The sequence below is a fragment of the Ornithorhynchus anatinus genome, chromosome 3, assembly GCF_004115215.2.
Source record: "Ornithorhynchus anatinus isolate Pmale09 chromosome 3, mOrnAna1.pri.v4, whole genome shotgun sequence".
Classification (NCBI taxonomy): Eukaryota; Metazoa; Chordata; class Mammalia; order Monotremata; family Ornithorhynchidae; genus Ornithorhynchus; species Ornithorhynchus anatinus.
Window position 1 is genome coordinate 23328803 of NC_041730.1, and position 25380 is coordinate 23354182.

Consider the following 25380-nt stretch of genomic DNA (forward strand, 5'->3'; position numbering starts at 1 on the left):
GGGACAGCTTGAGGGTTTCGGCCACTTTCTTGTTGGGCTTTCTGGATGGATGCCCTCCTTTCGTCTCCCCCCAGCTAGGGCAAGGTGAGCCAACACAGATGGCCCTTTGTCTCAGGCCTTTGTTTCAGCGATTTACCTAATTGAGAGGTTGGGCCGCTTACCTGCGAGGAGGAGGAGGAGAAAGTGAAGTAGAAAGGCAGAGGTTGCCATGGAAACTGGGTTCAAGTCAGTCTGCTTCATTAGCAGGGAATCTCACGCTTCAGGTCCACCTTGGCTGCATTTATGAAGAGCTGGGAGACGTGGTCCAGGTTCACTGTCAGAACCTGCAGTGCCTTGCGTTCGCTCCAAGGGAGTAACTTACCAAGGACAGGCAGTTGGTAGAGTCCAAGTCACCGGAAGAGGAAATTAAACTAGGGGTTGGGGAAGGAGGAGTCTGGGTTGCAAGGGAAGAAATCCAAGAGTGACAGAAAGCACAGACTCCCCATTCCTCTCTCCCTCCCCCCACATTTCCATATACAGTCTTTAAATGGTCTATTATGGGACACGAGCAGCAGGAAAGGGTGTCCGAAAAGCTCCTAGGTCCTATAGAGGGAACAGGAGGTGACTCAGGTGAATCCCTTAATCACTTTGATACTCACCCCAGCCTCGTAGCATAAATATCCTTACCTTTTTCAATATCTCTCTTCCCCATCTTGTCTTATGGAGAAGCAGCGTGGCTTAGTGGAAAGAGCCCGGGCTTGGGAGTCAGAGGTCGTGGGTTTTAATTCTGCTTCTGCCACTTATCAGCTGTGTGACTTTGGGCAAGTCACTTAACTTCTCTGGGCCTCAGTTCCCTCATCTGTAAAATGGGGATGAGGTCTGTGAGCCCTACGTGGGACACCCTGATCACCTTGCATCTACCCCAGCACTTAGAACAGTGCTTTGCACGTAGTAGGCGCTTAACAAATGGCATCATTATTATTATTATGCTGTCGAGTCGTCTCCAACCCATCGCGACTCCATGGACACATCTCTCCCAGAACGCCCCAGCTCCATCTGCAATCGCTTTGGTTGTGTACCCATAGAGTTTTCTTGGTGAAAATATGGAAGCGGTTTTCCATCGCCTTCTTACGCGCAGCAAACTTTAGTCTTCGCCCTCGACTCTCTCCCATACCGCTGCTGCCCATTCTAGGTGAGTTTTGACTTGTGACAGATGGCCTTCCTCTCACGAGCCACCGCCCACGCTCGGAATGGAATGGGTATGCCTCTGCTTGACTCACCCTCCCGTAGTCGAGACTGGTAGGGTATTGGAAACTCTCCAGGTACGATCCTGAGGGGAACCTCCAGCTGAACAACTCTATACTGTACTTACCTGAGCATTCAGCACACTGCTCTGCACACAGTAAGTGCTTATTACAACGTCCAAAGCACATGGATGTGGAGACCAAACTGCCCCCGGTTTAAAGTGCTCTGGAATGGCTAGCTACCGGCAGCCATCTTGCTGAAAAGGGGCTTCAGAAGACAAACTGTCAAGAGCCCATTCACAGGGCAGTGTGCTTCTCCTGGGTCCAAGTGTCCTACGGTGAGATCAGCTTGAGGTTGGGGACAGAGGAATGGGAGGAGGGAGCTCAAAGCCCCAGGCTCCTCCCCGGGACAGAGAGGATCCTAGGGGCGCTCTCCTGAGCCCCGGACGACAAGATCTGGAACCGGACAGCCTGCCCTGGAACCACCCCGGATAAACCCGAGAACACAGGCCGGGACAAAGGACTAAATCGAAATGATTTTATTAACAATCGTCTTACATTACAAGGATAATATGACAAAAGGAAAGTATCCGTGTACATACTATGATATACCAACATAGCTCTATTTGTATCCAGTGTTCTAGGGCCCTTCACACAGGTACTATAAAGCATAGTCTGCAAAGTAATAACATTGAAAGTTGTTTCTTTTTTATCGAAAGGTGATATTAACATATTAATACATATGTAATAATAGACTTCTAAATACTCCCCCCCTGTTTTTTCCTTTGTGATTGAAACTAACGGTTCAGCAGCGTAGTTGTTGGGACGGGGCGGGGGGGTGGAGGGGGAAGAGAGAGAACGGAGTTGAAAGTACAAAATCTAACTCTCGGCTCTCCCCAGGAGACAAAAGTAAAGACTATTCGGGAGCTTCGAGGCACTCGGTGCCAAAAGTTCTTTTTTTAAGTCAGTTTTACAAAGCCCCCACCCCAAATCTTCCTTTCTAGCTCCAGGGGGACTGGGGTCTCTGGCTAGCCCAGAGGGGCCTCCTGACTCTGAGGTGTGGGGCATAAAGACCTGCTCTCCCCAGGGAGCTACTTTTTCCTACCAGCCTGGCTGGCTTTGGAAGCCTGGTGGATTGATCGGTTGTTATTTCTCGGGGAGAGATGTGACAGGTCCCACCGAGAAGCTTCAAGCTAGGCTCGGTCTCCCAGGCCGAGCGCTGGCTTGCTTCTGAAGCCCGGATCCGGCAGAAACCAAGGCTGCCCGGGGGAGTGGGTCGGACAGAGAGAGGATGAGGCGGACATTAGCGGAGCCGGTGAGGTGAGTGGATTGGAGGGAAGATTCCAGGACCCTGGATTGCAGTTGTGGTGGGGATCCATTGGAGGCTGAGGTACATTGGTAGAACTGTGAGGGGTGTGGGGGGTGGTGAGGGGAGGGCCAGGGGAGGGCCAGGGTTGGAGGAGGCCACCTGGTCGGGGGTGGTGCACCGGGCTGAGCTGCGGCAAGGACTTAGGGTTGTGGAGGATGGAGGATGGCCTAGTCTTCCTCCACGCCCACCTGACCGTCCCTGACACCAGCCCCTCCCCTGAGTGACTTCCCAAGTTCATCCAACCCCATCCCCTCCACCCCTGCCCCTAGAAGATAAATACGGAAAGAGAAGTGGGAAGTTTAACGGGCCCTTGATTCCCGTCGGGGCCGGACGAGCCCTTCGTCTGCGCTATTTCCCTGATAGCCGCCCCCCGCTCCAGCCGACTCCCCCTCGCCGGGAGGAGGGAATGAGGTTAGAGAAGAGGAAGGGACCCTTTGCCACGGGAACCTATGCGCTGCACGGGCTCGGCTGTGGGCCTTGCAGAGCGGAAGTTTTGTCACAGAATCTGAACAGTGTAAATGAACTAAACCTGCCCGGAGGAGGGGGTCCCCCTCAAGGAAGGAGGTAAGGGGGTCGGGGGGGAGGTGCCACCCTGTGGCCAGCAGCACCTGCTGTGCAAAGGTCATGGGGAGGAAGCCCTGGGTGCGAGCCTCAATTCCCAATGAGGGCATCTCGTGGGCATCTCTACCCCACCCAAGCAGCAGGCGTCTCCGTCTCCGGCCCGGCACACCTCTGTGCCGCCAGGACGGTCAGCCAGTGATTGCTCAGCTGCCTCCCCTGACCTTTCCGGTCACCTGAGAAGACTCTACAGTAAGTGGGTAAGTGAGGCCAAGGCTGCTTGAAAAGCAGCAAGGAGGTGGGGGATGTGGTCTCTTGGGAAGGAGGGCACTCTCGGGTCTAAGGCTCAGCCTGCCCGCTCCCCTGCTGTTTGCCGTTCTTGACTGGGTTGCGGGGAGGGTGGCTGGGCCCTGGAACAACCACCCCGCGCCCCTCCTCTCTTCCTCAGAGAGCTTTGGGTAATGTTGTCCGCGGCAGCCACGAGGCACGGGGTACCTGGGCCGATGACACTAAGCTTGTCAGGGGGTGGGGAGAGGGAGGGGAAGTATGGAGACGGGAGAGAGGGAAGAGAAGCAGGATATGTCACCTTAGTGTCTGTCAGTCCTCAGACTAGTCCAAGGAATGGGAGAAAAGGGGGTAATAAAGAGCTGGAGGCAGGGACACCTTGGGAGCCCAGGACTCTCGGCTGGAATGCACCTCAACAATGCAGCCTCTGGTCCTGCAGTTGTTCTAATCTCTTGAGGCAAGAGCCCCAGGCTCAAAACTCCCATCTCTCTCTCTCTCTCTGTTGTCTCTCTCTTTCTCTCTCCTTCTTTCTCTCTCATTCTCACTCTCTCTCTCCAAAGCTCACATGTTCCTGGGGAGTTTGTGCTCCTCCCAGACAAAAGCCACCCAACTCACTCTAACACAAAGATGGGCTCTCCCGGAGGTGTCCCGGCCTCTCAATAGACTCTATTTTTATATCTATTCAAAACATAGAAATGTATAAATATAGAGGATATTATTTATAGATATATATAGATGTGATTTAATCTCTTATTCTGTGTGTATACGTACTGTATATGACCGAATATACAATATATATACCAAATGCATCTGTATTATACACTGCACATACCCCTGCATACATGCACACACTCTATGCGTCTCCTAGGGAGACTTGAATTGCATAGGCATTACCAGGGTGATATACCATTTGGTAGGGAACGGGGCGGGTAAGGGAGATACGTACCGTTTTCTTTCCAAAAAGGATATCTTTTTTTCTAACGCCCCCCCCCCCCCCCCACCGCCCACCCCAAAGATGAGGCTGCTGAGACCCTTATGCCCCCGAGGATCGAAGAACGAGGCCCAGACAAGTAGAACAAAGGGAATATTCCCCAGGGGCAGAAGAATGGACTAAATGTTTTCCAGCCTGAGGATTCTAGGAAGTAGCTCTAGAGCCCAGCAGAGAACAGGACCCTCCCCACCCCGGGTGGTCTGGGTCAGCAGACCCAAGTGCCTTTACACCCTCCCGTGCCTGGGGAGCCCAAAGGCTCTGATTCAGCTGCGTTGGGGCTTCTGGATCTACCTGGTCCTTCAAATGGCTTCCCAGGCTGTGTCTAGGGAGTTGCTTAAAGGTTCCCTCCCAAGCTACCGGGGACGGATATGAGGGGGGTGGGGGGGACAGGCTCTCCCAGGGGAACACAATGGGCTCCAAATCATTCCTGCTCCAGGGGAAGGAGAAAAATGGAGAAGAGGGGGCCTGGCTGGAAGGCAGAAGGAATTATAAGGTGGGAAAGAAAAAGCAGAGCTGAGAGTGTTTGGAAATGCTCCCTGATTTCACTATATGTCCTCCAAGCCAAAGAAAGACCATTCTCCCGAGTCTGAGGTTGTGTCCCGCAGATAGGGAGAGGAGTCTCTCAGACCACAACAAGGACCCCTACTCAAGCTCAAGGCCTCATCAGTTTCAATCAAGTCCATTAGTGGAAACAGGGGTCTTGCTCTGCTTCCAGGTTGAAAACTGACACCCTCTGCTGTCCCTCACTGGCCACTCTAACTTCTTGCTCCCATTCCCTTTCTGACATTGCTTCTTAGTCCCTCAGCTTAACTTATTCTAAAAAATTAAATAAACCTACGTTCTGAAACCAGAGACCGGGCCTGAAACACGGTGTGTGTGTGTGTGTGTGTGTCGGGGGAGGGGGGAAGGGAAGGGGGAGGCCTCGATCAAGCCCAAGGCTTTGTTTCACAAGACAATAATCAGGTTCCTTGATTCCCAACTTCTAAGCTTAGGGGACTGACTAGCTCCCACGACAGCCATGGTGAGAATCCACTTCCCAAAGCAAGGATGAGGGCCAGAGGGTCAGTTTGCTTCCTGACATTTGCAGTCAACCGGCTGATATTTCAGGACTCTGTATATACCCTTCCATCCTGGGGCACCCTGGAGAATATCTCCCAAAGAGAGGTTCTGAAACATCCCATCTTAAGTTTGGTTGGACATTCAGACTTATCTGTCCTTGTCTTTCACAGATGCACAATGGATCTATTTTCTTCCAGTTTTCAGGAATAGACAGCTTAAGTGAAGGTGATTTTCTTTGGATCTCTGGCACCATTCTGCCTCATTTTGAAATAGAAAGAATTCCTCAAGTCACCCTGAGAGAAATCCATTCGCTAAACTCCCTTTGGCGAGTCTAAGCCAAAACCCCGTCAACAGGAAGAAGCACTTCCCATTCCACAAAGATCATAACATTGGAGTCCAAATCCAAGTCTCTCTTGGGGATAAAATGAGAGTGGGGAGGAGGGGGCCCAAGTTTTCACTTTTGTTCTAAATGCAAAGCTTCTTCTCAGGGATTTTCCCTATGGAAATCCCCTGAAAGAAACTTGAAAGCCATGATTGTCCCCCACCTCCTCCACCAGTGCATCTGCCACCTAAGTCGCTGGCCAGGCAGATTTGTGGAAATCAATGAGGATTATCGGGGGTGATGGTGACATCCCTGAGGCAGGGGCTGTAAATACTTTTGATGCCAGTTGAACTGAGGTTTGATGACCAGGAGGGAGAATCCCCTTGTCTCCTGTGCCACGGGCAACTCACACCAAGGTGCGCATCAGCCAAATAGCCCTTCACAAAGAGGCTGAGGAGTGAGAAATACCCACAGGGTATAGCGGACGAAGAGAATTCACTGGGCTAGAGCCAGAAAGAAGTGAATCTCAAGCAGAACTTCCAGGACAAAGGCAAGAAATTCGATCCCAACATCAGTCAACCTTCTGGGGCCTCTGGTCCCTCTGCCAGTTAGTTATTCCTACAGCCAAAACGGCAGAGGGTCCCTAGGAGTCAGCTGGGGCCAGCCAGCTGCCACCCACTCCTCCGGCACCATAACCTCCGTACAGTCTTTGGGCCTTCGGCCAAGCTGAAGCTCAGAGAAGTCAAAGAGGTGAGTGATGGAGTTGGAGAGGCTTTCCAGGCCAGCCCGTGGTCTGAAATCCCTACTGGAGCATGAGTGAAACTTGCCTAACGGTGAGGAGGATCCCGGAGAGGGGGGAGGGAGGAAGGGGGAAGAGAGGGAGAGCAGCATCTGACATGGAGCAGGTTGCACCTGGGTAATCCCTACTTTGGCCCTCCACCCCTGGTTCTGGCCCAGCCCCAGAGGTTCGGGTCTAGACCGCAGCGGGCCTGGAGAATTTGCTCCAACCTGGAGTGGACTAGAGACGTCAGTTCCAGGGAAGCTAAGGTGGGGATTGTAGCTTATTGGTATCTGCAGCCTTGTGGGTAGGACATCCGAGACGGTCAGCACCATCGGGACTGACCTAACGTTGGGTTGGTTCCCATGACGGAACTTAGAGTCCTCTCTTCCTTATGGGAAAACAAGTGGTTTGCAATCAGGTTAGGCGATAATCCCGCTCAAAACTGGCAAATGGGTCGCGATGCGGAAGGGCGGGGGAAGTGAGTGGAGAGGAAGGTGAGGAAGAAGGTAACACGTTGCTCTCTCTCCATTACCCTTCCTACTTGCTTTATCCTTCCCTCGGGGACTGGGTGGAATGCCCAGGTTGGGGTGGGGTGGGGTGTGTGGATGTGTGTGTGTGCGCGTGTGTTTTCTTCTTGAAGAAGCAGGGTAGAAGGGCAATTGGATATAGTGCTTTCAATTGTTCACCACTTTGCCACAACGCTTCAGAGCACACGTTTAACGTGGAGAAGCAGAAGATTGGCTTTAAGCCTGGCAGGTGGCCTGGGTGAGGATCTGACTTAGGTTTTGGAGCTAAAGGTCACCACAAAGAGAGCCCACGCTCCAAGGTGCTGGTTCCTGCCCGACCCATTCGATTCTAGAGAGGGTCAGGACAGGTGAGGGGTGAGGGGCGGGGTGAGACTGGGTGGAAGCCAGGCAGAGGTGCATTGATTTATCATAGAAGGCAGCATACAAGACCTGGCAGTGGGACTATTGAGAGAGAGAGAGAGAGAGAAAGAGAGACCGGTTTTGGAAAAACATGCTACATCACTGTTGAAAATGACAAAAAAGTTTCAAAAATAATATATATATATATATTTATATCATGAAAAGCTATTGCCTAGCAGCAACGGTTCTAGTTATCTTAGCACCAAGACCAAGGGGTAGGGGTAGGGGGAAGGTGGGAGGGAGGGGAAAAGGAGAGGAGAAGAGGGAGGAGAATGAAAGGTTCAGTGTTGATGACATCTCCACCATGGTTCTAAACACAGCTTTGGCACCAGGGCCAGGTCCGCTGAGAAGTGGGAAAGCGAACAGGAAACCCCGCAGGCCTGGCTTCCTTCCTAGCAGGGAAGGAAGCTCCAGGCTCCCGCTGGCGGGCAGGCCAGGCCAACCCTGGGCCCCTAACACTTCCGGGAAGGCCCGGGCATCAGCAGAGATTTGATCCTGGATACTTTTAGCCGGGTCCCCAATTTGACGTGTATCCCGTAGGACAGACAGCCTGGACTCCTGATTTAAATCTGCACATATCAGCCTTGCAAATCAGCACCAAAAAACGGATCAGCCCCTATTTTTTTTTTTTTTAAAAAACCTCCCCATGGGGGTGACACTACTGGCAGTCAAACGAATCCGCGGTCTTTTCTACTCACCTGGCATAGATTGGCATTGGCCCTGGATAAGTAGTCAGGTAGCTATTTCCAAGGCCGATTACATATTCACTGTTAAGCATAAATGGTCACGCAGGGGCTCCGGGATTCCTGTTGCGCTTTTTCATTCTCTTTTGGACATTTCCACCCTTCAAGGAAGAAAGAAAATTTCCCAGGAATAGGTAGGGTGTCCACTTTACCACTGTCAACCGGCCAGGCTGTGGAACAGATTCCTTGGTCACCAGAGAATAAATGAACCTCTAAGGAGACTCTTATTAGACTAACCCAGTACACATCTCGCATTGCTTCTCCCCTGCTTCAGAACAGTAGCAGGTGTTTCCTTGCTCATTGAAAACAAACAAAACAAACAACAACAAAAAAACCCATTTTGATTATGAAGACAGAGCATAAATTATTCAGGTACATTATACTATAATTTGTGTTGGCTTTTTGCTTCCAGTCCCAAATCTCTACCCCTTACTGGGGTTCGAACTGCTGGCTGTTTAACCAGCTGGCCCAGTAGCCCTGGTTCCATCTCCTTTATCCTTACAACAGCAAAATGTAAATGCGGAGAGAAGCCCCTTGCGCTTCCCCCACAATCTTAGCTCAATCTGCGGGATGCCTCTCGCCACGGGGTAACTTGAGAGCCTGGGGGATTGAACCCCTGGGTCTTACTCACCATCCTGACAGGAGGAGGGGGGAACACGGAGGCGAAGGAGGCGAGGGAAGGGACCGTCACAGTTTTGCTGACACTCTTGATTCTAAGGCAGCAAAAAGAAGGGAGAAAACTAAGGAAATAGACAAGAAAAGTCCCAAACTGAAGTCGAGAAGGGGATGGGGACCGGAAGGGGGATGGCGGGAGGAGAGAAGAACAACACCCCCAGTCCAGACTCCTCAGTCACTCGAGTGGAAATCAGGACTCGGGTTTGCACTGGACCAAACACATGAACGGAGGAAAAAAAAAAAAAAGACCGTAAAAACAAACAACAAAAAAAACAACCGAAAACAACACAAAGTGAGCTACCAAAGAGGTGGTTGACAGAGACCCGTCATTTTAGCTTATACGGTCGGTTGATTGTTAGGTTTGAACACATATGGCCCCAGCACATGCTTCAGTGAGTGAAAATGAGTTGCCACGTATATTGCAGCTGCCATGTTTTGTGGACATCAGTCTGTTTCCAACATCATCCCATTCTGAAAACTCGAAGTAGCTTCTGTCGGATGCACGTCACCTTAATTTTTAAAATTTTCAGTGTGGGTTTTTTTATATATATAATATATATATATATTTTTATATAATATATCAAAGCTTAAGAGTATAGATTAAAAAAAAATTATTCAACAGCTTGGCGTAATCCGAGGCGATCGCTTCCTACATGTCGGGGTAAAACTCCGACCCGTGGTCCACGCTCTGGAGCATCGGCTTCTGATCCAGGGAGGACATCCGGCTGAGGACCTCGGCCGACAACGCGTAACTGTTGCCGGACTTCTCCTCAAACCAGCTATCCAGCGCCCGCTTGGCATCGAAGTGGGCGATGGGAGGCCCGTTGACAGCGATGGTCAAAAGGTCACTGAGCTGCTCCAGGGTCAGGCGGGAGCGGTGGTTCTTGCGCACCCGCTGGAGGGCGCTGCGGCCCTTCTCGCAGCAGGCGGTCGAAGTGGGGAGGACCTTGAGGATCTGGATGACCTTATTGAGGAGGGGGAACCTCTGCTTGTACTTGCCCACGTGGCCGATCAGGTCCTTGAAGCCATTTTTGGTGTAGTAGTCGGCCTTGAGTTCCCGCCACTCCGTCAGCAGGGCCCCCCGGGGATCCGCCCCCTCCCGGCAGACCTCGCGGGAGAACGAGGGGATGGCCTCCAGGTGCTCCAGGATCTGCACCATGTCCTCTCTGCCGTAGCTCACGAGTTCCTCGGAGCTCCTGGGCCAGGCGGCCAGGTCGAAGACCTGGCAGGCCTTCACAAAGGTCCGGCTCCGGGAGTCGAACCGCTGGGCGAGGATCACTTGGGCCTTCTGGCAGATCTTCTCCCGGATGGACTGGAACTTGGCCTCCGCCACCCGCAGGTTCTTCACGGCCACACCGTTGAAGCTCTCCCGGAAGTTCTCCTCGAACTCCTGCAGGTACTCGCCGGGGGAGTCGGCCAGCCGGCTGATCTCCTGGATGGCCTCCTCGATCTTGTCGTCCACCTGGGAGACGAGCAGGTACTCGCCCTGGAAGACGTAGGCCAGGCGCGACAGCACGGCGATCACGTCCAGCAGGAAGTAGATCAGCTTGATGGACTGGTAGTCCATGAGGAACTGCAGGAGGGCCAGGGCGATGGCCGACGCGTCGGCCCTCTGGGTCTGGCCGCTGACGTCCTTGAGGTGGGCCACCACTTCCAGGTAGTCCTTGATCAGGGCGTTGAGGACGTTCTGCTCCCCGATGATCCACCTCACGGCCCGGATGTCCCCCAGGAACTCCGTCTCCTCGCAGAGGGTGGCGGCGGTGAGCCGCAGCTCGCACATGAGGCGGGGCGAGTAGCGGTAGAAGCTCAGCAGCTGCTTCAGGTTGTTCTCCAGCTCCTCCAGGCAGGGCAGCTCCTTCCCGCTGATGGCGTCCAGGATCTCCAGGTGGGGCCGGTGCACCATGAAGGGCAGGCAGAGCAGCCAGGGCAGGGTCTTCCGGACGGTCATGAACATGCCGGCCCGCAGGCTGGCCGTGACGTTCGCCCCGTCCACGCCCAGGCCGACCGTCGGCTTCTCGTCCTGCAGCCGGACGCCCAGCGCGGCGAATGCCCGGTCCAGGGCCTGCAGGTAGCTGTCGGTGGTGGAGAAGCCCAGCTCCTGCAGGGACAGGAACTCGGTGGCCGGGGGGCCGTCGCTGCTCGTGTACTGGACGTAGACGGCCACGGTGTCGGCCAGCAGGTCGTCGCTCTGCCCGTCCAGGATGATGCTGAGGAAGGGCGACTGCCGGATGCGCTCCACCAGGTCCTCCCGCAGGGCCCGGGCGATGTGATGGATGAGGATCTGGCAGTCCCCTTCGTTCATGTACTGGTCCACCACCTTGAGTTCGCATTTTCTCAGGAGCTCGGCCAGGGGCCGGAAGTCCAAGTAGGGCCGGCCTTCCAGGGCTAGGTGGTAGGCGGTGTTGAACAGCAGGGTCATGTTGCGGCACATCTCCTCCGTCTTCTCCGGGTGCATCCGGAGCTTGTAGAGCTGCAGGCACTTCTTGTGGAGGTTGCTCTGGCTGTGGAGCTTGATGGTGTGGATCTTGAACTGCTTGGAGCCGATGATGAAGGCCGACGTGCGGGACGACTGCACGGTGTACTGCCTGCAGACGTGGCACCACATCTCGTTGAGGGTGGGCGAGTAGCGCAGGAACCAGAACTTCTTCAGCCACTCCTGCTTGAAGCGGCGGATCCGGCGGCCCGTGGCCGAGGACATCTTGGAGGGCTCGTCTGTCGCGGCGATCATGTCGTTGGAGACCGACTCGTCGGCCGAATCCACCTCTGGGTCGTCGTCCTCCAGGATGGTTGGGATGGAGACCAGGCTCTCTGAGGCTGGAAGACAAGTAGGGGGCAGAGAGGGCGGGAAACGTTACACCTCCGGAGTGGGACCTGGTCACAGCTAACGGAAATCGTCAACGCGGGAGGTGCCGGGGGGACGGAGTTGGGCTGGGCGCGAGGCGATTCCTCCCGAGGGGGAGGGAGTCTCGGCCTTTGGATCCCCAGTCCGAGAGGGAGGCTACACGGCCTCACTCGGACCGGGGATACTGGCTGCGGCGGGAATTTGCCATCGGGCAGTGGTAACCTGTATGGAGAGGAGTGCCTTGTGCTGGCCACATCCTGTTCTTAGCTTCTGAAACAGGCATAAGCAGCAGCATGGCCTACTGGAAAGAGCGAGGGCCTGGGATTTAGAGGACCTGAGTTCTGATCCCGGGTTCGCCACTTGTCTGCCGTGTGACCCCGGGGAGGTCACTTAACTTCTCTGTACCTCGGTTTCCACATCTGTAAAATGGGGATTAAATCCTACTCCCTCCTACTGAGACAGTGAGCCCCATGTGGGACGGGGACTGTGTCCAACCTGATTACCTTATATCTACCCCGGAGCTTAATACAGTGCTTGGCACATAGGAAGCGCTTAACAAGTACAATACTATACTACTACTACTAATAACTGGAGCAGCCCTTTCTGCAGGTCAATACGGTCATCTGATCAGTTGGTCGGGAGACTTGGGGCAGGGTATGTTCGCCTATTTTCAGTTCGCCACAGTCCGGGTAGCGGAGGACAAAGCCAGGCTACCGGGAAATAAACAGAACGGACTGCTGCAATTCCAGCAGCTGGCTCCGGCTCACCACGTTCAGCCACTCAGACTGACAGGGCAAGGCAGCCGAGGCGGAGGAAGTATGCCGTGCGAGAGATGGCCCGGATTCCTAGGGGAAGGCTGAGGGAGGAGGAGGAGGAGGAGGAGGAGGAAGATCGAGAACTGCCCAAAAGGGACCCCTGTCTCTAGGTTTCAGACCCCGTTGGCACGGTCACGCTGCCACGTGCCGGTCAATAAAACCACCCCGACTAAGAGGCCGGGCTCCCCCTGCTGTCTGCTCTGCCTCCTCCGTTGGAAGGCAAAGTAGCAAGAACATAGCACACAATCCAGCTGGGGTGGAACTTGATTTATTGACAAGGGGTTGGGTACAACGGAAGACATGCGGAGGGTCTCCCCACCCCCCGAGCCCGTGTTTAGCGACACCACGGCTGAGGCCGCAGCCCCAGCACGCTCGGAAGGGAGCGTGTCGGACCCCCCCGGGCCGCACCGCCTACCACACACTTCTCTCGCTGGGCAGGTGTGCCCGGTGTTCTTATCTGGCTCGACTTACCTGCAGGGTCTGAGAACTCTGGCAGCTCGGGTACCTGAGGTGGCACTAAGGGAGGCTCGGGCAGCTGGCCAGACTTCAGCATGTCCAGCTCCGCCTGGAGCTCCCGGATCTTCTTCTTCAGTCGGATGCAGTTGGGGCAGAAGGAGGTGGTGGGAAGTTCCTGGCTGTCACCCGTGAGGGAGGCCTCCGTTGGGCTGTCCACCTTGATGGGCGAAGGCTCCCCCTGGTCCTCCTCTAGCAGGCCTTTCTCCTTGGAAGGGCCGTACGGTGTCCCGTGGCCTAGCTTCCAATCCCCTTCGCTGTGGGTCCGCCCAAAGCTCTGGGTGCCATGGGGCAGGATCGCCCCGCACCGTTCAAACACGTCCTCCGCCTGAAACTTGGGCATTTTCTTGAAGGCCAGAGGGGTGCTGGTGGCCAGCTGATGCTCGTCTATCTTGGCAGACTCCAGCGAGGCTTCCAACACATCCTTGAAAATGAGGTCGATCTTCTTCTTTTTGGTTTGGGGATGGGCATCCCCTTCGTCACAGCTCCGCTTGTAGGGGCTCTTGCCTTGCTTCAGCACTGTGAGTTGCAGGGGACCGCGGAGGTCCTCTTGGCTCTCTGGAGCCTTGTCAGTTTTCTCCCTCAGTAGTTTCTTCTCTCCTGGAAAGGAAAACCACAGTGAGGGGGCGAGGAGGATCACTGGAAACCCCCGGTCACGGAAGTCTAAGAGAGCAAAGCGGGCCTCTCATGAGGGCGTCACCTGTCAACTCCCATGGGCCACCTAGGTCTGGTTTTACTGGGTGGGCATGGGGAACTGGGGAAACCGGGCCAACCAGGGAGAGTGGAAGCCTGGACCAAGGGGAAGTGTAGCCCAGAAATGGGAATGGCTTCCTGAAAAGAGAAAATTTGTGCCTGGCCTCATGGGCTTACGTGGGACTCGTGAGCTTATGGAGAGCAACCTTAAGGGGAACGCCTCTTTGTGACACTCTAGGATGATAAACTTTCAGCAAAGCCCTCCTATCCAATCTCGGTGACAATGAATACCCCTGGCAAACCAAGCCGTCCCTTGCTCACTGTGGTCGCCATGCCTTATTCTCAATCGGAACAATACGGAATGGTTTGCTTTGACTTGGTAAAAGGCGTCAGGTTTATGGCACGTGGACCATCAGAGAGAACGTTCTCCAAGAGACCCTAGAGCTATGCCACTTCATTTCGTGCCCTAGTTACCAAACCTGGTTTGGAGGCTCTTCCCGGAACCAGAGAGTAGAGGGATCGGGACTGAATAATCCAACATTCCCTTGGTACTTCCTGCCAATCGAGCCGGAACTAGACATAAGTGTGGAACGGCAAAAGGGGAAAATCCACAGGACTCGGGACTCCTTAGAGGGTAGCCGCTGGCAAGCTAAAAAATGACCTATATACGGCAACACAGACCCAAACCATTAATGCTCAAATAAAGCCGGGTTTCCTTACCTGAAAATTCAAAAGTTGTTTCAATTTCCATCTCTCTTCTATCTTGTAAATAACTTCAAGTCTCCTGATACTTGGTGATCTCCCAAACAACACGCTGAATTAGTTTTTGTTTTGTTTTGTTTTGTTTTTTTGGGTGCTCGTGATTTTGTACCAGTTATGGTGTAGGAGGCACTAGTGTTCCCCAGGAGAAGTGAGACTAAGGAGGCAGAGAAGATATGGAAGAGTTCGAGCCAACATCCTAAGCCACTTGAGGTGATCTGGATGGGAGTGAATGGAGCTCAAATTTCTTGCTGGGCTCCTAGGTTAATTAATCACGGTCCCCTGATCAGAGTTTTGACAAAATGACTCAATCATCTTCAGCAGACCCGATTCTCAACAGCCACATCCAAGAAAGTCATCACAGGTCTAGGTGATTCTATCGCAACTTGCGGCCGCAGCCCTTTTCAGCTAAGATCCGGAGGTGGTCGTCACCAGTCAAGTTTTATAGATGGGGAAACCAGCCCAGAAAGGCTGAGTGACCCTGACCCCACTGTCCCCCAAGGTCACACAACAATTTTACTACATAGCTATCTGGGAATAGAGCCCAGATCTTTTGACTAACTCTTCCTAACTTTCCAACGCTGGGCTTCTGGGAACTATCGTCTAAGTACACTTCTCCCTGTTTCTGAGTCATGTTTGCTGGACTTCTGAGGAGTTTCCTGAAAGTGGGGGTGCGGTGGGCTCCCAAAGACCAAAATGTCATAGAATCCTATATTCTTTCTGGCCTGAAAGTTTGGCATATATTGCTAGTCTTCCTCCCCTGCTTTCCTCTTGCTTCTCTTGGCTTCCCCCACGAATCACCTATCAACAAAACAGTTCGGTCCATGTCTCCCCGCTGCTCAAGAACCTCCAATGGCTGCCCAGTCACCTCCATATCAAACAGAAACTCCTTACCACTGGTTTTAAAGCACTCTATCGGCTCACCTCATCGTACCTCACTAATCTCCTACTACAGCTCAGCCCACACATTCTGCTCCTCTAGCACCAGCTTACTCACTGTGCCTGAACTCATCTATCTCGCCTCCAACCCTTTTCCCACGTCATCCCCTTGGCCTGGAACTCTGTCCGCCTCCGTATATGCCAGACCACCACTTTAACCACCTTCAAAGCATTACTAAGGTCACATCTCCTCCAAGAGGCTTTCCGTGATTAAGTCCCCTTTTCCCCAGCTTGCTCTCCCTTCTGTGTCATCTATGCAACTTAACCTGAGACCTTGGGACACTCGATAGTCTCCCCACCCCCCAACCCCACAGCACTTATGTACATATCCTTAAATTATATATTATAAATTACTATGTACTCTTCCAAGTGCTTAGTACAGTGCTCTGCACATAATACGCACTCAATAAATACTACCGATTGTTTGATTCCTCCCTCATCCTTTCCACTGCTTCTGCTGACTTCTTTCGACCCAATCCCTCTCTATCTTTAGGCCTTCTACTCGGTATATTCATTTTCTAGCTCCCAGCCCGGCTTGCCTGCCTCTTCTCCTTCCAATCTCACTTCCAATCTCACTTCAGGCTTCCTTTGAGATGTCATAACTGGATGGAGATGGAAAAGACCCTGTAAATCTAGAAGCAGCCAGGAAATTGAAGCCAACAGGAAGCAACCCCTTCTGCTCCAGACACAATCTGGCAATCTGTTCCTGTTGCTTTCTTGCTCTTGTGTTGGTTTCAGATCCATCCTGGCTACCTTGTCCCTAGTCCCTAATGACTTCCGGTTGCTCCGTAAAAGGTTAAATGATAATATCCAGTTATCTCTGGGAGTCAGGTTAAACCTCTGCAATCGTATTAGTTAAATGCGCTTCACCAGACAAGTGCTCATGTCCCAAAAGTCTAATGGTGAGATAGGGCAGGAGGCAAAACCTGCATGACGTTCTCTCCCAGGTTCCACTGGGTTGCAAGACACCTTTTACCAAGTCAGATAACAGTAGGGATGTGTTTTTGATAAGAAAGTTGTATTTCAATGGGCCACTCCACCCCTCTTCTTCACGGTGGAACTATTCATCCCCATTCCTGTCATATGCCGGCACATGACATGAAGGGACTGCCCTTGCCTCAGGCAGACTCTGGGTCCGTCTGAACGGGATGCATTTTGAAAAGGACACACCTTTAATGCAGGGAAGAAACCACTCCGAGGAGGGACCACGACACCACCATTTACCATTGCTGCAACTTGAGTATGTCAGTAATAGTCACAGAGGCCCACAGGGTAAAGTATTTCAAGAGAAGGCCCTCAAAAGGAGAGGAGCTACACCAAGCCGGGAAGCTAGGAATGCCCAACATCCATCCTCCGAGAAATACGCCCCCTGACCTCGCCTCCCCGAGGTTCTCCCTCTCACTTGCTGCTCCTTGGAACTGTGACAATGGCGGGTTGGTATAGGGAGGTTGGAGGGAGGGCAGTGGAGGAAGGAAGGAAGGGCAAGAGAAGAGAAGGAGGAGGGCAGCGATGGAGAGAAAGTCATCAGCTTAACAGCTTCTGTCGTCATCATCACCATCATCACTGGTATCTGCCGAGCGCTTACCATGTGCACAGCACGGCACTAAGCATTTGGGAGAACACAATACAATAGAGTTGGCAGATACGTTCCCGGCCCACAACGAGCTTACAGTCTAGAGACGAGCTTACAGCCTAGAGACTGCTTCTAGTCTGCAGTCCCGGTATGTGATGGGGAATCAAGGTCTGGTATGCAAAGTTGCTTTTCTCAAACACACATAGGTTTTAGGTTTTGAGCCTCAATTTATATCCCTCTCTTGCCCCCTTACTCTGATGGACTGAAGTGACCACATCTCTGGCATTCTGGCACTCAGGACCTGGTTGAGAAGGACTCAGAGAGTGGGTGAGAAAGCATCCTCGGGCTTTAGAATCTTTTACTCATAATCAACAAGGATCTATTTCCCTGTTTCCATTCCCGCCAGCCAGGCCCCATCACCTGACCACCCCATGGTTGGTTTCAGGTTTCCATGAGACATGGGAACCTCTCGCTTCCTCCTTCGGGGGAGACTGGACCAGTGAACAGTGTGAGACGGCTGAGACCTGTCCATAGGGCTCGCAGAGTGTTCGGCGGCCCGGGCTCAACAGCTTCCGGGGTTGCAGGCATCCAGAAGTAGAGGTTGGGCCGAGGTTGGGCATGGGGCATGGGGCAGGGTCGGGCTGGAGGGGAGGGTGGAGCACGCCAAAGAGGAAGCTCACCTCTGGTCAGGTTGCGATGAATGGTCTCCTGGGACATGCTGTGCAGCCGCTTCATGTAATCCTCACTGTACCAGACTCTCAGCCGCTCCCCGGGTCGGATATCCCTGCACACCCGGAAGTAGATCCTCTCGCTGTGCTGGAACGCCAGCAGGTTCTGTTCCCTCTCCTCTCGGGAGATGACTATGTACCTGCAGGGCAAGGAGCACCAGTAAGAACATCAAGGGTTTCTTGCCAAGGTTCCATACTTACAAAGACCTCCACCACCATCCATCCACTGACAGGACTCTAACAGCAGCCAACCTCTGAGGGAGACCAGAAGGTAGCCGACGGGGGAGCTGCTTTGGGAGTGTTTTTCAATTGGCTACCATATGGATGCTCGGGAAAGGGTCAGTCCATCACCCTGGCAGAGGACAGGGAAACCAGGCTGCTGCTTGGTGATATGCGTGTGACAGCTGAGCTGCTCTCCCTCTGTGGGATTGAAGAAATGAAGTCTTAACTACATACTGAAGACAGCTTGAAGGTCATTCTTGGAAGCCTCCAGGTGAGGGTTTTGGGGGTTACTGGTTTTCTGCATTTCTCCATCTTTTCACTGCCCACAGTGACTCAGGATGTCAGACTGGGAGGATGTTTTAGGGTTTGCAGTTGGGTATCACCAGAAGTGCTTTGCAAGCCATAGTTTAAGTGGAAATTAACAGGATGGTATCACCAGAAGTGCTTTGCAAGCCATAGGTTAAGTGGAAATTAACAGGATCGATCAATCGATCAATCAATCAATCATATTTGAGCACTTCCAGGATGTTTCGGAGGGGCCTCTGAGCTGAGGGCAATAGGCAAAGGTGGAAATCTCCTTGGACCTTCCTCACCTGAGTCTTCCCAATGTTAGGGTACCACACTGACTTCAAGAGGGATGGAGGGAGATGAGAAGGAAGGTTAGCAAGACACGATCACATCCTCCTAATGATTAGGTCATCTGCCCCCAATCCTCCTCTCACCATTCTCCCATGTTCATGTGACCCCCAATTCCTTGCATTCTCCCAAAACGTTCCCAGAAAGAAGTCCCACCGTCACCTGCACAAGAACCGGTCACAATACAATAAAGAACCCAGATAAGTGAAAAGAAAAAAAACAGTAACACCCACAGTCAGAAAGGCAACTCTAAATTGGCTCCCAACTATATCAGAACTTCATTTTAGTGGGTCCTTTGCATCTTGCCTGGCAAATCTGAGTTCCCATTCGTAAGTGTAAAATGCCGCCTCGTCTCCATATTGCGCCAGACACTGAGAATTGGAATCCAAGTTGTTCCAAGCTTTGGGACCAACTAGGATTGATTCAAAGCATCATCTAGAGCCTCCCTCCTGGGTCTTTGTTGTGTGCGGTGGCATTTTATCTGGCAAGAATCACATAAGCCACCAAGTACTGGGGGGGAAAGAATGCACTTACAGCTAACCCAATGGGTGGCAGCCACAGCACCGCCGGTCCCTTCGCAACTTGGGCGATAGAACACACAAACTCACAAGCCCAAAAGACCACGGAGAGTGGGCAGACCGGCAACCAGGAGGAGGGCTTCCCGGGCCCCCGGAGAAGACGACGCGTATTATGTAGAACCTCTCTCTCAACCTCATTTTTTGTGCCATCTTGTAACAAGAACCAATTTACCGGCTCCCGGTTTTCTTTAACCCGCCCAATCCGCCCCGTATTGCAAAAATCAACGGAATCAACATTCTTTATGATGTGCCCCAATCATGTGGCGGGGTCAAGGCTGATGGAGCGGTCACAGAGAAACCCCATTCCTGAAAGGTTTCTAAGGTTGCACGACAGGGGGAAACTTGGATGATCCAGCCCAGTGCAGAAACCGTGCTTGGAGTCCAATTCGTTTCCTCAGAGGCTGCAGGGACGACGGTAGAAAATCTCCCCCCACCCTCCAAACGGTGCTTTTGGGACAAGCAGTCCCAAAGCAGGAGTACTTTCTGAAGCTCATCTACATTTGCTGTCACACAACTCGTGAGGATATATTTTGGTTCGACGTACTGGATGTCGCCCGCTCCCTAAATAAAACCTGTGACCCAACCTGGGCCCTACGGTGCCCAACAGGTCCAATTCAAGAGTGAAGAGGGGGAATGAGGACCCAGTCATGACTCACCACGGAGAGAGATGGAAACACACGGGGCTTTAACGAGAGGAGAGGACAGTACTGACGCTGGTTCCAGTCAGCCAACCCCTATAGTTGAAGTAAAGAGATGCAGCCCAACCCATTCTTCCTGTTCTCGCCGGAAAGTGGAGGTTGGCTCGGAGATCCTGTGAGATTCCGCCATTTTCCCACTCCGGCTGAAGCCCCCCAAAGCAAACAGAAAATCTCTTATTTCGGGGCCAGATGTCGCAGATGCGCGACCTCTCCCTGAGGCCCGGCGAATGTCCGACTACCTGGCCAAGCTAGGCTAGCCAAGGCCTCGCACTGATGGCCCCAGTGGCTTTTCGGTCCCTGGATACTCGCCAGCGGCTGGCTGACAGCAGTCTCCCAGTCCCCCGCTGCAGAACTCACCCCTCACCTCCTACAGGTTTCCTGCCCTTCCCCGAGTCAGCTGCCCCAGGCTCTCGCTCCCCCTGACTGCCCTCGGGCCTGCCAGCCATACTTCCACCGCACTCCCCTGCCTCGGGGCCGGGCCGCTCTGCCACGAGAGGAAGAAAGAAATCACGGACCAAAGAAAGATTCCCCGAGACTGGCTGTGTTCAAAGTGTTATATAGAGATATATATATTTTATTGCCATCTTAACAAAAATACTTCTGAAAGAAATTTTCCAGCATATACAAGGAGAAAAGTTCAGGGAATCAGCATAGCAATATGCTACTCAACGTGGGCACTTCAGCCTGTGGGGTGTTTGGGGGAGCTGGTCACTGCGCTGGGAGGTTTGAGGAGTGGGAAGGAAGCATCAGCATTGTGGGGGTCCAGGAGGAGGAGGAAAAGGAGTCACTGTGGGTGTGGTGGGGAGCAAAGTGCAGGGGAAGGTCCGAGAGGCGAGTCAGTTCTTTGTACCTCAAAGGAAATATGGGGAGTGTGGGGGCAGGGCTGCCCCAACAGGGCGCTCAGCAGCGGGATCATACTGAGACCTAATGGCGGAGGGCCCAAGTAGAGTAGGAAATGAAGGTGGGGAGAGAAGGAAGGTTGATCGGCCACCCAGGACTGACTGGGGAAGAACGCTGAACTACCACTCAGGGTCATCTGGAAGTCTTTAGTGCATTAAACAAGCCCCTGACAACCAACTCCTCCCCCGGCCACTCCCAATCAATCAATGGTATTTATTGAGTGCTTACTGTGCGCAGAGCACTGTTCTGAGCACTTGAGACAGTACAACAGAGTAAGCAGACACGATCCCTCCTGTGACCCAGAGAAACTGGTTTCATCTCACCTGAGACAGAAATGGATGGTTGGATGGATGGCTCGTTTGGAGTTCATATATCTCTGTGGGCAAATATATATATATCTTTGTCTTCAATATAGAGATGTTTACCTCAAGCAAACGGACTGGAGGACAGTTAGAAATAACCCCTCCGACCTGGACAGTGTCAGCAGGAAGCCATGGCAGAGAGGAAGAGCTAAGGGTGACCGTCCTGGGTTTCCTCCAAGTTTACTGGCCCAACCCTGCCCTTCTCAGACTCCCCATCCATGATGCCCCGTGGAGGACAGTGGGGAGAACGTGAAGCCAACCCTGGATTAATTAAAATGCCTAAGAGCCGAGATCAGCCAATTTCTGCACAGTGGCAAGGCCCCTCCACGGTGAGTGAGAGAGCTGGCAGGCGTCACAGGCTAGGAGTCTGCTCTGGGCGGGTGGGCACTTTCGGTTCCGAACTGCACCTTGCATTTCAATCTGAACCAACTCTGGTGTAGTGTAGTGGAGCCAACTCTGGTTCAGAAGAGCTCTCCCTGGCCTGTGTTAGGGCTCTCTATTACCCCTTCTGGCCAAGGGCTGATCCGGGGCCTTGGTCAGCAGGCTGCTGACGATTGAGAGAAACACCACATCCGCTTACACCCCTGGAATCACTTTAAAACATCTCCCAGGTGACTCAGGGCCACCCACTGGCTGACATTCCAGCTAGCTGCTGCCTGACACATCTGGATTCACTCTCCCTGGTCAGCCTCCCCACCGATATCTTATGTCCATTCCCTGAGTTAAGTCTTCCCAGGCAAGAAAGAGGTGGAGGGGAGGTAAGGGAAGGGAGGGAATAAGGGAAGGGAGGGGAAAGGAAGAAGAAAGAGGAGGGGAGGGAGGTTGGAAAGCCTGGGCTGGTCCAACCCCAAAGTGCAATAGTCCTGTAGAGGTGTGGCATCAGCCCACAATGGGCCTGTGGCCTATTGCCTTCTGTAAGATCATGGCGAGGTCAGAGGGCGAGGAAAGCAGGAGGTGCCTCTGCTGGGCCCGGAGGGTATAGATAGGTGACTCCATCGCCATCTTCCCGTGGGCAGCTCGACGAGCTGTCGGAAGGACAGGCGGAACTGGCCGCAAGAACGGGTTTAGTCAATAGCTTCAAACTCCTCCCCTTCAAGACGTCTCTCCGAAGGAGTCTAGAAGGAGGACCTGAGTTTCAGGTCCTCTCCCTGCTCCCACCCATCTTCTGGAAGAGGGGCCAATATGGAAGAGGTGGGCGTGGGGGAAACAGGGAGCCCAAGTCACTCACCACTGGTGACACGGAGGGATTACCCTCCTCATTTTGCAGATGGGGAAACCGAGGCAAAGAGCGGTTAAAAGACTTGCCCCGTGCACCATGGTGAGCTAGCAGTAGGACAGGGCCCGGGATCCAGGCCTTCCAATTCCCCCCACAGCTCCCCAAAGCCTCTCACTATCACTCTAAAATTGTCACGTTCGTGGGACCAGGAGACGACTACGGAGAGGTGAGTCTACCCCTGCCCCCACCCGGATGGGCCAGAAATGAAGGAAAGCAGCCTCCCAAACTGCCCTCTGCTTCTTCTGCAAGGAATTTCCCACCCTTCCAACAAGCTCCCCCTGCTCTTGTCCAGCAAGCCCACCCAGGAATCGCAAGCAATGAGCACTGCCAACGTGCAACAGGGAGCTGCTGAAAGCTCCATCCTGGCCACAAAAGCTCCCTGGAAGGAGGGAATGGCATCTTGGGGGAGCATCCCCCCGGCCCCCACTCCAAGGGTAGGGAAGAAGGGAGAGGAGAGGCCTTTTGGGGAAGGTTTAAGGCTCCCACACTATGACGTAGAGCTAGTCGGTCTGGGAGGGGTCGTCAGCAGCCCCCGGGGGAGCCACGGTCGGGCCTGTCCGGCCTCGGATTTTATACAGTCCCGCGCTGCAGGAGCCAGGCCCACCCTCTACTGTACCTGGAAGCTGGGCGGAGCGCTACTCGAGGGCAAGCAAGCGTCAGACAAGCGGAACTTATTGCACTTGAAGCAGCGGGCGGTGAGGGGGAGAGCGGCAGTTCCCAGCTCTGACAGTACAGGGCTATGGTCCAACACTCCGAGAGGAGTGACAGCTGCCTCTGGTCATGGCCCTGGACTGTGAGGTGGGCAAGGTGGGAAAGGAGGATACAGATCCCTCCCCTCTCTGCATCTCTGCCCCATCCCCAAGGCGAGCTGCCCTCTTCTCTCCCGGGGCGCCCCGGCAAGTTAGCAATGGTGCTTTCTTTTCCGGGATCTGGTAGTCCGAGGGCGAGGGGCTGGTTCCGGGGGAGCCGGGCCGGGCTCCTCTCGGCGGGGCTCCTGCTGGAGTGGGGGACCTTGGGCGGCAGTGGCCGCCGCCTGGCCCGCCGCCCAGTGAAACGCCTGCACCCCATCTCTGATCTCGGTCAGGGTCTGGCACATCTGGCTGACCTGTCCGGTCAGGTCGGCCATGGCCTGGCCGATGACGTGCATGCTGTCGGCCATGTCCCGGTGGACGGTCACCAGCTCCTGGCAGAACTGCCTGAACAGATCAGTCTGCTGGGCGTGGGAGTGGAGGAGCTGCCGGTCCCAGCTGGAGAGGGGTGGGCTCCGGGGCCGGGGGGCCCTGCAAGAGGCCTGGGCCCGGGGGGAAGGGCGGAGCGGCACTTCTGGCCTCTGACCGACGGTCTCCGACTGGTCCGAGGAGGAGGAGGAGCGGAGGAGGACCGGTCTGGGGAGGTGGGCGGCTTCCTCGGGATCTCGCTGCAGGGACGACAGGGGGTGCTCGCGGGAGGGCCCCGGCATCTCTTCGTCTTCGTCGTCTTGGAAACAGAACAAGAAGGGCACGGGATTAATAAGGTGGGAAGAGGCCGGCCCCAACCTTTCCGCCGCTCTAAACCGCCTGGCCGCTAGAGAACTTCTGGCCGCGATTCCCACGGCTGTTCCCGAACTGCTCCTGGAGAATAACTGGCAGCTCCCCAAGTTCTCTACCCCGCATCTCCAAAACCCACCCACTCCCGAGTCCCGGAGCCGAGTGGCTGGGAAGCAGTGCCCAGCGGAGACCCCGGGGTCCTGGGAGTGTGCGGGCTGAGAGGCCGTGGGCACCCCGGGGGAAGGGGAACAAGGGCGGTGAAGGAGTCTCCCAGTATTCCGGCTGCCCCTCCATTCCCAGGGGACTTTTTCCAGTCTCACTGGGTGTTGCTCCAACTCCCCTTCGATAGCCATCCCTGAGTTACTTGGTGCCATCCTGTGGTAATATGGGATAAGGCAACTTTGACGCACCGGGTCCCCAAAGCGGGGAGTGGAGTGGGGGCAGGGGATCGCATGCGTGGGGCAGGAGGAAAACAGAATCTTCATCAGGCCTAACACAACGCCAACATCTACAGTCTACGCAGCCGGTGCCCTGAACCAGCGTTGTCAAGGCACAAACATGCATGCACCCCTCTCCCTCCATCTCTCTCTGGGTCTCTCTCCCTCTCTCACACACACACAACCAGATTCCTGCTTGTGAGATTCCCATGCACACGCCATCTTGAGCACGACAAACCTATGAAGGACCAGACTCCCACCCAAGTGAGCCCCGGGCCCCCCACCACCTAAGCGGTCGGAGACACAGAATCAAACTGTTCTGCCCACCTGGTACGGTCCTTTCAAAATGGCCAAATGCCCCGCTTTCCCTTAACTTCACTGGGATCCCTGCCAGGACTCTAGTCCCTGTACCTCCAGACCCTCCTTCCTGAGTCCTCGCCCTGCGACTTGCGGAGAAGCTCCCAGTCTAGCAGAGAGCACCGGAGCCGCTCAGTGCTCCAGGGGCAAGGCTCAGGTGGGCCTGGCTGCGGTGGCCAGAAAGCTTAGCACAGGGGCTGTGCTATGCAGGGGCTTGGGAAACCTGTGGGGTCTCTGGGACGTGAGCCCCAGGTTCAGCTGGTGGGCTCTGGGGCACCGAACAACCGGCAGTAGGCATCGGACGTGGCCGGAAACTCGCTCCCCGGGGGCATCGCTGCCGGTCCAAAGAGCCCACGGGGAAACGTGGAATGGGTTTCTGGTCACTTTCAGTTTGGTTACGCCTCAAAGCTAGGCCTGAGTTGGAATCTAGTTTCCTCTGACTCCCAGGCCTGGGCTCTTTCCACTAGGTCACACTGATTCCTGTTGTTATTATTATTACAGTTGATTGGCCACCTCTTAATACTTAGTGACTCACCACCAGATTGGAGAGGGGAAGGTGGTGGGGGAGTAGGGTCTCTGCACCAACCCTGCTGG

At 54.1% G+C, this 25380-nt stretch overlaps 1 protein-coding gene across 5 annotated transcripts in view; it reads right to left on the minus strand.

The window, feature by feature from the left end:
* Positions 1-1747: 1747 nt before the first annotated feature.
* PRDM11 (PR/SET domain 11) overlaps positions 1748-25380 on the minus strand; it is a 73951-nt gene continuing 50318 nt past the window's right edge. For 3 of the 5 annotated variants that reach the window (XM_029059961.1, XM_029059960.2, XM_029059957.2), the window contains exons 6-8: positions 17747-17934; positions 13061-13702; positions 1748-11746 (exon numbers count right to left, since the gene is read on the minus strand). In XM_029059961.1, the coding sequence (XP_028915794.1) occupies positions 9582-11746; positions 13061-13702; positions 17747-17934 (2995 nt within the window). In that variant the 3' untranslated portion in view covers positions 1748-9581. Of the gene's footprint in view, positions 11747-13060; positions 13703-17746; positions 17935-20463; positions 23943-25380 lie in introns of those variants that run through there. The other 2 variants (XM_039911421.1, XM_039911422.1) reach the window with 2 other exon arrangements.